General features: G+C 43.2%; 1 protein-coding gene across 1 annotated transcript; it reads right to left on the reverse strand.

Moving 5' to 3' along the window:
• Positions 1-425: 425 nt before the first annotated feature.
• LOC134911550 (putative nuclease HARBI1) lies at positions 426-3772 on the reverse strand. The gene is made up of 5 exons (XM_063919698.1): positions 3756-3772; positions 2905-3655; positions 2448-2820; positions 2117-2138; positions 426-815 (listed from the first exon to the last, which is right to left on the reverse strand). Exons 1-4 carry the CDS (start codon positions 3768-3770, stop codon positions 2135-2137), a joined length of 1143 nt encoding a protein of 380 aa, XP_063775768.1. The 5' UTR covers positions 3771-3772; the 3' UTR covers positions 426-815; positions 2117-2134.
• Between the last annotated feature and the right edge of the window lie 12329 nt (positions 3773-16101).

Below are 16101 nucleotides of genomic sequence, written 5' to 3' on the forward strand. Positions count from 1 at the left end.
AACCTAGAGTGGACACACAAAACATTGCACACATACACACTGTACATATAATGACACTCACAAATATGTAAAGGCAACATGTACACCATGAAGAAAAACACAAATATTTGTCCTTGGCCCAAGAATTCAAACAGTACAACACTGCATGTTTTGTCATTGTAAGTGTAAGTGGGTAATAATTTGTAAAAAAAATTTCAAAAACTTACTTTCCACGGCAACATGAAGACTCCCTGAACGGTCTTCAGGGGCTTCCTCTGCCCATTCACTGGGTGGGGATGTTGGCTGGATGGGGGAAGGCGGCTGGATGGGGGAAGGAGGAGGGATTGGGGAAGGAGGAGGGATTGGGGAAGGAGGAGGGATTGGGGAAGGAGGCTGGATGGGGGAAGGAGGCTGGATTTGGACTGCAATTTCAGAGGGGGGGTCTGATTGAGAGGGCGAGGGGGGCGGAGAGAAAGTTAATGCAATAGAGGGTGAGGGGGGTTGAGATGGTGATGTAGAAGTTGAAGGAGAAGGGGTATGGGAAGGAGGAGAAGGGGTCCCAGAAAGAGATGGAGAGGTGTGGTGAGAAGGGGAGTGGAAAGTGGAGTGGGCCAGGGAAGCTGAGGGGGACTGGGAAGCTGATGGGGACTGGGAAGATGAGGGGGACTGGGAAGATGAGGGGGACTGGGAAGCTGAGGGGGACTGGGAAGCTGAGGGGGACTGGGAAGCTGAGTGGGACTGGGAAGGGGAGGGGGACTGTGAAGGGGAGGGGGAGTGAGAAGGGGAGGGGGACTGGGAAGGGGAAGGGGGCGGAGAGTTGTGCCGTTGTTGTTGTCCTATAATGATATTATTGACAACATTTAGTTTACATGAGAAATTACATAGTAAACACTTTGAATTATCAATGTTCTGTTCCATGTAAAATTCAGTGTTTATAAAAATAGAAAAGCAAACATGTTAAGATCCTCTTCATGTTGGCCACAGCAAACAAAATGAGTCCAAACTTTTACTTTGAAGCTCATTCCTTAATCTAGTCCATTGAGTCATAGTGATTGGTCTAGGCAACATCACCAGATCACTATTCAAGGCACCTTATTATATAGCCAGCACTGATCAAGTATTTGTGTACAGTTTCCTGGCTGGTTCTTATTTCTTGAAAACATGCACTTGTTTGGTGACAGTTTGCTACAGTCAGTACTGTTTGCCCTAACCACACACACTGTCCTATTTTCCAAAAAAGGACACTCAAGGTTGCAATTAGCCTACCACTTAGTGTAAATTGTGGGTAATTCCAAGGGGATTACAGCAGGAATATAGTTTGCAATTGGCCAGAACCATGTGCACTGCAGGGGAGGCAGATATAACATGTGCAGAGAGAGTTAGATTTGGGTGGCTTATTTTATTCTGTGCAGGGTAAATACAGGCTGCTTTATTTTAACACTGCAAATTATTTTGCAGATTGAACACACCCCACCCAAATCTTACTCTCTCTGCACATGTTACATATGCTTCCCCTGCAGTGCACATGGTTTAGCCCAATTGTTCACTAAATTCCTGCTGCAATCAACTTGGAATTTCCCCCATTAGCACAATTTATGCTAATAATCTTATGTAATGTAACTTACTTCGTGTATGCATAGTTCGGATTTGCTGGCGGATCTCAGCCAACAGATCGGGAGTCCTCCTGCGGAGATCACTCCACCTCCTCTCAAGTTGTATGATTGTCCGCCTGCTGCGGACGCGAGTCCGCAGCAGGTGGCGGACCTCCGCGTAGGCCTCGCGCTTCACCCGATTGGGGATGAAGCGCCCAACGCGGCCTACGCGGCGGTCCATCACCGCAACCAGCACGCGGAGCTCCCGCCTGGTGAACGGTGCTGCACGCATCATGGCAATGGCGTTTTCCTTATTTGGGCATATATTTATAGTGTCTGTTAGCATGTGATTGGTCCAAAATCTATGTTGTCATTTCTAATAACTTTATTGATCTTTGCAATGCTGTGAAGAGCAGAGTGTTATTTCGCACGAGCGGAAATACGCATTCGCAGAAGCAAATATTTATCATAAACAAAATTTAAATAAAAACACAGACACAGAGACACAGTTTATTTAAAATTACTATACATATCTGTGTACTCACCACAGTTCGTGTGATCATTCAGCTGGACAGTCACAAAGTGGGAAACATTGAGTATCATTTGTTTGTGTGTTTGTTTACATAATCAGGATTTGAGGATATAAAACAAATAAGGACACTATTTAGCAACATTACATTATTTGGATTTCTAACTAAACATTGTAAACTTAACGTGTTTGCGGAATTTGACGCCAACAAAAATTACCCATTCCAACACAACAAAAGCCTTACACAATCACTTTACAATATCATACAAAATGTCATCTTTGTTAAAAAAACATAAGCATACTGTGTTTTAAAATTTATAAAACTAGAAAATATCAAAACACTATACCTGAAATATTCGGCAACAATCCTTGCCCTCACTTGGCTCCCCCTCCGTGTAACACTCCCCCCACCGAAATGTCGAACAACCCCTGGCTCCTCATCAGGCAATTCCTCTGCCTGAGGAAGCTCTACACTACTCCTTACCGCGATATTATGTAGTATTGCGCACAGGACCACTACTTTACTTGCCATCTCCGGCGAATACATGATGTCGCCACCAGTGCGGTGGAGCACACGAAACCGCCCTTTAAGGACACCAATTGTGCGCTCCACCAGCTGCCTAGTGGCAGTAAGCGCGGAGTTAAATGCCATCTGTGGTCCTGGCCTTGGATTACGGTAAGGAGTCATGAGCCAGGGGGTACAAGGATATCCACGGTCTCCTGTTGGAAGAGAAGGCAAAATTTTGAAATATTAAATTTGTCAAGTTACTTTTTTTAGTAAAAAATATTTGAGCAACAACTCACCCAATAACCACATGTCTGCTCGTTGACTTGATCTTAATCTCTGCCATATCCCTGATTGTCTAATGACATATGCATCATGTGAACTTCCAGTAAATTTTGCATTCAGGGAAAGGATCTGGAGGGATGGCCCACAAACAACCATTACATTCAGAGAATGAAACAGTTTCCTGTTTCTATAAATTTCTTCATTATGTCTTGGTGGCTGAATAGCAACATGTGTGCCATCCACAACCCCAATAACATGTGGGAAGCGACTACCACCTTCCTCAAATTGCCGCTTCACCACATCTAGGGCACCAACATCCAAAGGCATATCAATGAATTGCTTCACCCGCTTTAGGAAAGCCTGGCAGACACGCCGCAGGACCTTACTGAACTGGCCCTGCGACATGCCAACCAGGTCTCCCACAACATGCTGATATGAGGCTGTAGCCAAAAAATGTAACACTGCAAGGAATTGTGTCAATGGTGGTATTGCTGTAGGATACCGAATTTCAGACTCCAGATCACTCTCTATTATGGAGAGAGTGTCTAGGATTAGATGTGGTGGCAGCCTGTATCTACGCACCACCACATCATCTGGCATACCAAAAAGTAGGACACGGGTTCGGAAAATTGGTGGCCTAGCACGCCTCCGTTGCCTTGGTTGATGAGGAGCCGGCTGTGGTTGTGGGGCTGGCGGTTGGGGTGGGAGTGCTGGCGTGGGTTGGGGAGGTAGGGCTTCTGCAGCAATAAATATTGACATAACACACTTTTTTGAAAAAGAAAAAAAAACGAGGTGAAAAATACAAAAACAACTTATAAAAAATATTCAAACAATAAATGTTGTAAAAAATGTTGGGGAAACTTACTGCAGGAGCGTACATTTTTTCTGTGTTGAATTCATGGCCAAAATGTGAAATTAATAAAAATAAAAATTTAAAAAATATGTTATTTTTACAAATAAAAAAAAAACAAAAAAAAACATTTCTGAGCATCAAATACATCACAAACACCAATTAAAAAAACAAACAAAAATAAAAAAAACATTTAGTAGCTAGTCCAGGAAACACAAACACTACTTTGCAGATCAATCCTGGGAAACAAAAAATCTATTTTAGACAAAATGGAAAACAAACAGAATCACCACACTTTTAAGAAACACAAACAGCAAACCAAAACACAGGCCAAGGGCACTTACCTGCTCCAAAAAAAAGAAAGACTTGGTGTTCAGTAGCACACCCAGAAAAGAAATGAAACCAGGGATATTTCTCCCAAAAGCAAACACCTACAAGAGAACACAAATGACAGTCAAAAAACAGCATACAGACCATTAAAACTAAACAGGCACCAACACAGGCCAAGGGCACTTACCTGCTCCAAAAAAAAGAAAGACTTGGTGTTCAGTAGCACACCCAGAAAAATGAAACCAGGGATATTTCTCCCAAAAGCAAACACCTACAAGAGAACACAAATGACAGTCAAAACAAAGAAGCACAGGTTTATTTTCACAAATGGACTAGCAAAATAGTTATGTTTTAAAAATATTTAAAACCTAAAAAATTAAAATAAAAATTTTGACAAAACTCCAAAAAAAAACAACCAAGAATACTCACAAACGAAAAAACGCATAACAAATGCAACACTGTCTAGATTCAAAACGCAAACAAAATGACAAAGGTATGCTAGACAATTACTCACTCTGCAAATTCCACAAGCACCTTCACGCACAAGCCAACAAACAACTGAAACTCCAAACTACCTACACTCACAGCGTGCAAAGTAAGCAGTGCAATCATTAACCAGAATAACAGTGTACAGCTGTGTGAATTAACGATTCGCACGTAGGTATATAAGCACACACCTGGCCGTACACACTTCATCACAAACATGGCTTCTCGTGAGCAAATCGCAGCAGAGATGGACCGCATTGCAGAGCAGGAGATGGCATTGCGCAAAAGACGCATAGATTGCCAACGCCGCATGCTGGAATACGCCTCTGCGGATGTTGAAGAGGCAGGACCTAGTACTCTGCAAATGTCTGCTTCTGAACCACAACAATTGACTGGGGATACTCTGCCACACACACAAAGTGACCAAACTGAGGGAGAATTGGCTTTAGCCACACAAACACAACAGACAGAAGCTGCTAGTGAGGAGGAAGATGGTGATGAACAACAAGAAACCTCACAGGCTACCTCCAGACGGAAGAAAAGACAGCCTGCATTCACTAAGAGGGAGTTGCGTGTCTTGGTCACGCAGGCCATGTCCAAAATCCATAGAGGGCCAAAAAACATGGGGGCTGCTTCAAAAGAACGAATCTGGAGAGACATCACAAAATCTGTGAATGAAGTTGGCTCTGTCGTCAGAACATCACAGGAAGTGAGACGACGGTAAGTGCATATTGACAGTCCTTTTTGTGTGCTAAGTTGACTAAAAAATGTAGTTACATGTGATGTTATGTCTAGCAAACACAAGCAGAACACGTGTCCTATATATTAGCTTAGACAAATAATAAGACTCTACTTTGTCCCTCTTTCACAATACATATGTAGGTGGGCCGACTTCAAATCCCGCCTGAAGGCAAAGAGGGCTGCGGAGTGGAATGCCTCAAGGGCTACAGGTGGAGGAGCACCTGTCGCTGTGGAGTATACTGACTTGGAGGAGATGGCGATGCCCTGTGTCAGTTATGAGGAGGGCCAAGGGGTGTCTCATATGGACACGGACCTGCCTGAGATCCTGACGGGACATGACTTGGAAGGTAAGTTTACACATTTAGTTGTCTGTAATTTGGACAGTATTTATAATAATAAACTAATTTTGTATCCTACTTTTTTCCCACACATTCTTCTATTTGCTTGCCACAAAACACAGCACAGGGGGGTGATCCGTTTGAGTCACAGGACGGTTATGTGGTTGAGGCTGAGGTGGAGGGACCTAGTGAGTCTGGCAGTGTGGGCCCACAAATCCCACCTCTGCAGGTTCCTACTGGCCCCCCCACCCAACCCTCTGCTATCCCGGAGATCCTGCTTGAAATCGCTAGGTATGGTGAGAGCCTAAATCGGTTTCAAGACGGGGTCATCCGGGAGGTAAGCCAGATAGCTGTCCGGCTCACTGAGCACCGAACCTGTGTTGAGCAAGGTGTTGCTCAACTCTGCCAGGGTCTGGCAGAGATCAGGCAGGGCCAAGAACAACTTGCCTCCTCATTCCAAACCCTTGCAAATAACATCTTGCAAGGGCTCCAGGCCATCGCTGTCTCCCTTGCCCACAGTGGCAGAGAGCCACCCACATCGGCTCCCTCCCCTGCCCCTGCCCAGGAAGAACAGCCCACTGGGCAGGCCCAACGAAGGTCGCTCCGCAGACCTTCCAAAGAAGAACAGCCTCAGGCGGGGAGAAAAAGAAGAAAATGATGTCTCTCCAGATGGGCAGCACCATGTTTTTGATGTTGCCTCTCTGTATTTTTGGAGTTGGCTTGTGTGACCAGAATGGATAACTCCCTCTTAGTGAAATGTATTTTTTCTGTTTGGAGGTATTGTAGCCTGTGAGTTTATGTGTATAAACACCAGAGCCATCTTCCTCTTACTAGTGTGCTATGTATTGTTGTGTTTGTGTGGTGGATCCTAATTCTTTCTCATTTGGTTGAAAATGTGTGTGTGGCAGGGTGTGTCATGTTTTATTTATGCTTTAAATATATACTTTTGCCAGAAGCAGACTTTTGCAGAGTACTGAGTTCTGCTATCTAATGATTGTCAGTGCCATCTGCTTGCTGCTTGGTCCATCTCTGCCTGTGCGACTCATGTGGAGCCATGTTTAAATGTTGTCCAAAAATTATATAGTAATAAAAAAATTATTTCAAAAATTTGAGCAGTTTCTTCCAGGTAATGCAGTTCCAGAAAGATTAGGTCAGCATATAGACACTTGTAGACCAATCTGCTAATTCTCCTTAAAAATTGAAAAAAAAAAAAAAAAAAGGTATGCTTTGCACCACACTTTAATGTCCATATTAAGTAAACAGACACGACGCTTTTTATAAATATCTAGGGTCAACAGGACATCATTTCAAACATTGTCAGATATTATAATCAAATATTATTGTGACTTTTAAGGCTAAATTAAAGTGTATGCTGCATTATGTTGGTGTTGGTTTATTTTTAAACAATTATGCAGATTTCAAACACTTTCACAAAAATTTTCATTTGCTTGTATTTGGGAGTCTTACACACATTAAAACAAGTTTTAAAAAGGCTTACACAACAATTTCCAAAAAAACAAAAACCCTTATTTGGCAGTGTGTGAGATTTCTATGTGAGTAGACTAAACATGTAATGTGTGTTCAGACAATTGCTGGTTGGTAACTTTCATCTGCTCATTAATTAACAAGTAATTGGACATCAGATGAATGTGATATCCAATTAACTGCTAATTACTGCATACACACTTGTACCAGTACTTCGCAAATGTAGAGTAACTGCAGACCTACTCTGCTGCTGCGTGAATGTTGCTACGGTTTCCTATGTTAGTTTTAACAGCGACAATGTTTATTTGCTAAAAACACGCCCATTGCGAGTTGCATACTCCCACACTGTACGCCCACTTTCACGCCCATGTCGGAGCATTGCGAAGTCGCGCCTCCGCAACGCCCACGCCACTCCTCGTTTTCGGTTGCCAGTTACGGCTTTTTTTTTTTTAAGTAATTTTGCACAGTTGTCGTACGTATGTACTCGCGCATGCGTAATCACGCATTTGCGCATGCGCAGATACTTACATTTCGTAAATTTGCGATGCGATGACTCTTAGCGAACAACTCGGAATGAGGGCCCTGATACGGTAATTTACAAAGCTGACGATTTTGCCACATTTGTGTTTTCCGATGTCGATGCGATTCGTAATGTCAGGCAGTGTTTTACGGGAGTGATGAGTAAAACACTGCCTGACAAAACACAATGAATCCCGGCCGGATCTGTGAGATCCGTGCAGGGCTTCATTGTGTACCTTAAAAAAAGTGTTTAAAGTGTTAAAAATTCTGAAAAAAATTGTGTGGGGTCCTCCCTCCTAAGCATAACCAGCCTCGGGCTCTTTGAGTTGGTCCTGGTTGTAAAAATACAGGGGGAAAAGTTGACAGGGGTTCCCCCATATTTTAACAACCAGCACCAGGCTCTGCACCTGGTCCTGGTGCAAAAAATACGGGGGACAAAAGACGTAGGGATCCCCCGTATTTTTCACACCAGCACCGGGCTCAACTAGTCAGAGAGATAATGCCACAGCCGGGGGACGCTTTTATATTGGTCCCTGTTTAGTGTAAATTTTTACACTAAACAGACCCTTTCCCATAGATAACCATGCACAGATCTCACTGATCCGTGCATGATTATCCAAACTCACCTGGAAAAAGCAGGTCTATTTTTTTGCTGTTTTTTTTTTTTTACGATTCGCAAAAAAACCCGACTGCAATAGAGCATTCAGAAACTAACACCCAAATATGAATGAATAGTAAATTCCCATGTTATATGAACAAACAGCTGCGTTTGACCGATGGTCTATTCATTCGTATTTCTGAACTTAGCCGTGAAAACCATTACGAATTGCCCAAACACTGCAGAGATTTGTGCTTAGTAAATTCCCGTGTTGCCACTTAGAAAAAACCCCACAAATCGGACAAACTCAGATTTTTAGTAAATATACCCCCAAGTGGTAAATGTAATAGGGTGCGAGAAGCCAGAGGTGCGAGAGTTTGTGCAAGAATGCCCGTATTTATAAAGTGTCAATCATTTACAAGGCAAAACCACCCTGGTTTTGTCTTGTAAATGATTGGCACTTTAAAAGTAAGGGCATTCTTGCACAAACTCTCACACCTTTGCCTTCTCTCACCCTATTACATTTACACCAAGCATAAAAATCACTCAAACTCAATTAGTGAAAAAGTCTAACTTTGTAGGTATAAAGGAAACTGAGAACTTATAAATACTGTACTGTGGACATTTTTGTTTCTCAGTGAATATATCCATGAATAGGCATGAAAAATGTATTATTAGAGGATTTTTTTGTTTCTGGAGAAAAAATACAGTAAGCAACATGGTAAGAACAAACTGGAACCATACCAGACATTTGATTTTTCATTTTTCTGCAGTGTACCTTCCTTTTTGGCAAGAAAAAAAACTTTTAAAGTTAAAATACTGTTCTCTGATAATAGAGATTTTTTTATGTTGCAGATGCATGATGTCCACTTAAGTGGACACATGTAGAATTTATTTATTTAGCTTTGTAGTGTAAAAAATTCTGTATTTTTATAAGCCCTTAAGACTAAAAAAACTTTTAAAATATTGCATTAGGTTGTCATATTTCATGCATATTTAAAGCTGCAGACTGGAAGAAAGACTTGGAGAGGGAGTGTGTTACATAGGATGGTGCTGTGGACTCAAATCAGGTTGGGTATGGGAGGGCAACAGAAACATTGGGTGGAATTCAATTGCTGGCAAATTAATTTGCCTGGTTGAATCAGCGCAGCAGCTTGATCATGCACAAAAATATTTGCTGCCCCTTAGAGTAACAAGAACTTTTGTGCAAATTTGGCATTTGGCAGGCCACGCAACGGGTGCAAGATGGGGTGCCATTGATGGTATATATATACCATGGCAATGGCATTTGCACCCTTTACCTCAAAGTGAATTTCCCCTAAAAGTGGCATTGCAATAGTCCTCGCAGACCCCGTGATGGCTTTGGGGTGCCAGCACTGATTGACGCTGACTGAAGCTTCCTTCCATCTATAGCGGGTGGCAGCCACAAGTGGCACCAAATCAGCAACAGATGAGGGAGGAGCTCCTGTCTGTGTTTGAGGAGTGAGGGGATGACGGGGTGTGTGGAGATCAGCTGCAGTAGCCCCTGAACCCATGTGAACTCTTTCTTTGCACCTCTGTATCTGTGCAGTGCTGTTTCTTGTGGCAGGCACAGCACTTTGTGTCCCCAATCCTGCTCCCCCTCCTCCTTCTTTCCTAGAACTCATTTAGGTGGGCTCATCAGTGAATATACTTACACACCCTTGGCAATGAGCATTCCCCTTGGCAACAAACATTACCTCTGGCAATGAGCATTTACCCTTGGCAACAAGCTTGGATACTAGAGCATGAAACCCATGGCAACGTGCATGACACCCAGTGCATGAAACTCCTGGCAACGAGCATGACACCCAGCACCTGAAACCCCTGGCAACGAGAATTACATCCATCGCATGAAACCCCTGTCAACAAGCATGACACCCAGCATATGAAACCCCTGGCAACAAACAGGTAATTTAAAAGTAATTAGAAGATTTACTGTAGGGCATAATATATCATGGGCATTGCGGTATGTGGCATAATATGGTGCAAGGGGCATTACTGTGCGGGGCTTAATATGGTGGCATGTTTATTTTTTCCAGTGGTGGCTGAGGTCTGTTGTCGCAGAGTCAAAAACTGGGGTGTAAGATAGCCTTTTCCTTTGAGACCATGCCCACTTTAATAAGGTCACACAGCCTCACCGGTAGAGTGCGCAAAATAGTTTTTTTTATCTCTGGGGGGGCACATTTTTGGATGTCTATGGGGGGCGCATTTTTTTTATGCTCGCACTGTTAGCCAAAATGTCTATAAACAGCCCTGTATCTGTGACATAAGTATAGTGTATAATACATATGTGTATATTTTATACAGTACATGTATAGTGTACGGGTATAACACATTAAATTGAAACTACTGCAGATTAGAGGCTTTGTCACGTGTTCTCTGGCATATGATAAATGTGTAGGAGTAAAGCTATATATATGTATGTAATATTAAACTGTACAATGATGTCCATGTGGAAACCTTCATTTCCATAGAAACACTATCCTATACTGTATATAAAATCCAGCCAATAACAGTAAAATATAAAATGTAGTACTACTTATTATGTTACCTGATTTATCATGTGCTCATTTTGATGTAATATTAGTATTGTTAATGTAAACATTAATGGGTGTCTGTTTGTGTGTGTTCGTGTGTCTGTGTGTTTGTTTCCTTTTTGGCGGGGAAAGCAACAACTTTTTTGGCAGGGGGGAGAAAAATGTATAATTTCGCCACTGCCCCTTCTTGTGACTTTGTGCTTGTCTCCATTATATTCCGCACTATGGGGTCGATTCAGAGATGGATGCAGTCACACGTCTGTAAGCATCTGGTCTGTGCACGCACACTGGCCGCAGTGCATGTGCGCATCCCTTCTACTTGTGTCTGCATCCTGGATAGATGCGGCCGCAAGATGATTGACAGGGGCGAATGTTCGGGGAGCAGCGTTGATGTTTAAATGAAATAAATTAGAGAATATATGAATTACATATAAGCATGCAGGCAGAGCCGGCCCTAACCAATATGATGCCCTAGGCATGATTTTGGCTGGTGCCCCCTAGCACCGCCGCTAGTTCTGCAGGAGATGCCTGGCATGAGTCAGCTGGCAGCTCTGGTAACGTCGGGCGCCTTTTGTTTATGAAAATGCATCTTATTTGCATTACTATGTGGCTAGCATGCTCAAGCAGCTTCTGCTGATTAAAATGATATGTGGCATGCCTATATTTTGTATATCTGCATACAAAATGCTACATTACAGTGATTTCCAGGAATACACTGCAACATAGCATTTCGTATGCAGATACAGCCGCAGTCACACACAGAATATAGGCATGCCGCATATCATTTTAATCAGCAGAATCTGCTGGTGCCCCTAAACATACCAAATGCCCTAGGCATTTGCCTAGTTTACCTATGCCTAAGGCCGGCTCTGCATGCAGGAGCCATATCAATGTATTGTATGCATTTTTCCTGCTGATTTCTTGACACTGTTATGTCTACAAAGTAACTTGTAAGCTTATTCCATACCAACAAAAGACAATTTTGTGCCGTTTACTCAACACGCTTAAAATGTTTTACTATAAAAATAAGCTGGTATGCTTTCATGAAATACCCCTGTATTGTACCAAGCATTACCGCTTGTGAACGCTGCAGGCAATATCACACATGGCTCACTGCACAGTGTATGTACACTTGCTAGACGGTGTATGTGTACAGCTCCCTCCACTTACTGTACATTATTGTTTCCATTATCACTGTTATGCACATCTAGTAGGCTTTAATAAAGAGTGTTGAATGCATAAAATGAATGTTTCTGTGTAGAAGCCATAAAACCGCCCTGATCATACACTTTATAATAAGGACAGTTTACATTTCAAAATGTGTTAAGATAGTTTTGAAGAAATATTTGATATTCATCAGCCCTGTTATCACTCGGTGGAAATTCATGCCTGCCGTTATCTAGATTCTTTACATTCTAAATTTGTGGAATGAGCTTTCCTGTTTGGACATGAGAGTGATGTATTTACATTACAGTCACACCAGGATGTGTTTAGAGAAAGATTCACGTTTCCTCCTTTTGTATGCTTTGGATGTCTAACTTCAGATATCAACAGGGCAGAAGTTTGTCAGCTGTAGTCATGCTACATTTTTTTTTCGCTATGGTGTTTATGAACAGGTCACATATGCATGTCTGTTTTATGCTTAGGGTAAATTAGGAGCACATTGTTATCTGTACCGTATTAAGGGCCTAATTCAGACCTGGTCATAGCAGCAAATTTGTTTGCAGATGGGCAAAACCATGTGCCCTGCAGGGGGGACAGATATAACATGTGCAGAGAGCGTTAGGTTTGGGTGGGGTGTGTTCAAACTGAAAATTAAATTGCAGTGTAAAAATAAAGCAGCCAAATCTAACTCTCCGTACATGTTATATCTGCCCCCCCCCCCCCCCCCCCGTAGTGCACATGGGCCCTCATTCCGAGTTGTTCGCTCGCTAGCCGCTTTTCGCAGCAGTGCACACGCTAAACCGCTGCCCTCTGGGAGTGAATCTTAGCTTAGCAGAATTGCGAACAAAGTATTCGCAATATTGCGAAAAGATTTTTCTGTGCAGTTTCTGAGCAGCTCGAGACTTACTCTTCCAGTGCGATCAGTTCAGTGCTTGTCGTTCCTGGTTTGACGTCACAAACACACCCAGCGTTCGCCCAGACACTCCCCCGTTTCTCCAGCCACTCCCGCGTTTTTCCCAGAAACGGCAGCGTTTTTTCACACACTCCCATAAAACAGCCAGTTTCCGCCCAGAAACACCCACTTCCTGTCAATCACATTACGATCACCAGAACGAAGAAAAAACCTCATAATGCCGTGAGTAAAATACCAAACTTCTTAGCAAATTTACTTGGCGCAGCCGCAGTGCGAACATTGCGCATGCGCAGTTAGCGGAAAATCGCACCGATGCGAAGGAAAATAACGAGCGAACAACTCGCAATGAGGGCCATGGTTTTGCCCATCTGCTAACAAATTTGCTGCTACGATCAGATCTGAATTACCCCCTAAATATCTTTACGTTTATTCTCAATTATAATTTCAAATATGAAGTACAACATATGTTTAAAGGGATTACATACCGTAATCCTGCCGGGCTGGATGCCGACTGCCAGTATCCTGACTGCGGCATCCCACCCGCCAGAATACTGCTTGCTGCGCTCGCCATGCTGCAGGCTCGCTACAGGCTCGTTACAGACACCCACAAATGGAAATAGCCCCTGTTTGCCGGTATTCCGGCTGGCGGCATTGCCGGCTGGCGGGATTCCAGCGTCGGCATCCTGACTGCCGAGATCCCGACAACCGGGAAAAATTAAATGGATCCCGTTTAAAGTTGTTATATTGTGCATGAAGAATTAGGGCATGGTTCAGAATTGCTACAGACCTAAAAAAAATGCAGATCTACAAATGGTGATCCAGTCAGGATCCTGGCTGTCGGGATCCCGGCAGTCAATATACCGACACCGGAATCCCAACACTATTCACCGCCGAGGGTTATAATCAGGCTGTGGGTGGGGGGGATGGTTAGGGTCAGGCTTCAGGGAGGGAGGGATAGGTTTAGGCACCACCACGAGGGTTAGGGTTAGGCTGCGGGGGGGGGGGGAGGTGTTATGGTCAGGCTGCGGGGAGGTAGGGTTAGGTGGTTAGGGGGCCAGTGGTTGAGCGTTAGTATACTTACTTTCGCCTGGCAGGATCCTGATCTTGAGGATGCCGTGGTCTGTATTCTCATTACTGTCATTCCAAACACTGGCAAATCAAATCCAACCCCTGCAAATGATACACTGAGAGGGGCCACAGATCAAGCTCCTCTCAGTGAATCAAATCTGGGGAGATGTGACCATGCTTCCTCCCCCAAACATTTTGAAAAAGTAGTAAGCAACGCCCACAGGGTGCCCCAGCGGCTGCGCGGGAGGGGGGATGCCGGCAGCTGCAATAGTATCCCCCTTAGCAGCTGACCTGGGCTCCTGCTGGGCCCCCCAACAAGCTCAGGACTGGGTAATTAGTACCCACTCTCCCCACTACCTCCCTCAGCATCTCTGGAAACACCAAGTGGAAGCTATTAGTGTAGTAAGTCGTGTTCTCGTTGATTATACAAAATTAGCATATCATATGCATACATTAAGATTTCTTGTAATAGTTATTTTCTGGGTGATCTTTGATAATGTCTCTCATAAGTGTTGACCTCCTTTATATGTTATTTGGACCTGTGACTGAGTCTGCTTCAAACAAAAACTTTCTTCCAATGTTTCTTCCTAGAAATGGTTTTCTTAGGGGTTCCTTAACTGCTGCAAGTAAACTCTTGTACCAAATGCACCCAACAAATCAGGTCTAAGGCAACTCATTTAGTATAAAGATGTTTTTATATATTTATGAAAAAATCAAGCTTAACACTTTTACTTAAAATATGTTTTTTTGTGTGCATATGATTTAAGCTCTGCAGCATCAGATGTTATCATCAATTCCACTTTACTGTACATGAAGTTGTGATCTCTTGACAGATGTGCATGTTGCCTTTGTTGTTCAGCTATATGCAACCACCCAACACGTTTCATTGTGTGAACAATTTCTTCAGGAATGTGACTCGCAGACAGGTGACCACCAGGCACCAATAGACACTGCTGCTGCTCAGAATTTGCTCCTAAGATTATAATTTTCCAAATATCATACAGTCAATTCTCATGTTTTCCAAAAGTGTATTGAACAAATGTAGCAAAGAAAGATAGACAGACAGATAGATAGATAGATAGATAGATAGATAGATAGATAGATAGATAGATAGATAGATAGATAAAAAGATAGCATACCTCCCAACATTTAGAAGTTCCAACTTGGGACTACTCCATGCAGGGGCGTAGCGAGTGCGCAGTGACTGGAGCTTGAGCTCCAGGCGATACTGGGGACAGAAGGTGCTGGCTCTCTGTAAGAGAGCTAGAAGCTGGGATCTCGGGGTAGGACGAGATGACTGGAAGAGAGGGAAGGGGTGGCCACCACACTCTCTGCATATCAGTGGGATGAGGCAGGTGAGGCAGAGCCTTTCCTGTTATACTAACGTTTGTACCAGAGGTTTGACTGTATAAAGTATGTGAAAACTACAAAGAATATATTTCAGTAATCTTTGCATTATTCTAATCATTTTTATAGCCAAAACTCTGGAGTAAAAAGTCTATGGCAGGTGAGGCAGTGCCAAATTTCCAGGAGTTTATACTGCTGCACCTGTGTATAATGGCCAGATGTACGCTTTGGCTCATATATTGCATGTAAATCTGTCTCTGGTGCTAACCAGTGCCTCCTGAGCTATTTAGCTCACCGCACATCCCTGCTGCATATTCCATGTCACTGATTGCAGTGCGAAAAGTCTGGAGCAGTGTAGTTTGGTGTGTTGTAATGGAAGAGGGGAGGTTTGGAAGCTTGTCAGAAGAACCTTCCTGGCTGTCAAGTATCTGCATTCAGTGATCTCGAACATGCAGGCAGTGTGGTGGCCACCCCTTTTCTCCTACCCACAGAGGTCAATCACATAGAAGCTCCGCCCCTCCAGGCTAGAACAAGGAGCTACTGCCCTCTTGGTGAGAATTAATGTGTGTATAATGTGTGTGTGTGTGTGTGTGTGTGTGTGTGTGTGTGTGTGTGTGTGTGTGTGTGTGTGTGTGTAAATGTTAGTGTTGTGTGCAAATGTATGTATATGTCTGTGTGCATATGTCTGTGTTTATGTGTAGACATGTATTTGTCTGTGTGTATATATGTGTGTTTATGTATATCTATGTGTATGTGTATATGTATGTCTGTGTGTATATGTCTGTGTATACAGTATGTGTGTGTTTATGTATGT

Source organism: Pseudophryne corroboree, chromosome 4 (assembly GCF_028390025.1).
Source record: "Pseudophryne corroboree isolate aPseCor3 chromosome 4, aPseCor3.hap2, whole genome shotgun sequence".
Classification (NCBI taxonomy): Eukaryota; Metazoa; Chordata; class Amphibia; order Anura; family Myobatrachidae; genus Pseudophryne; species Pseudophryne corroboree.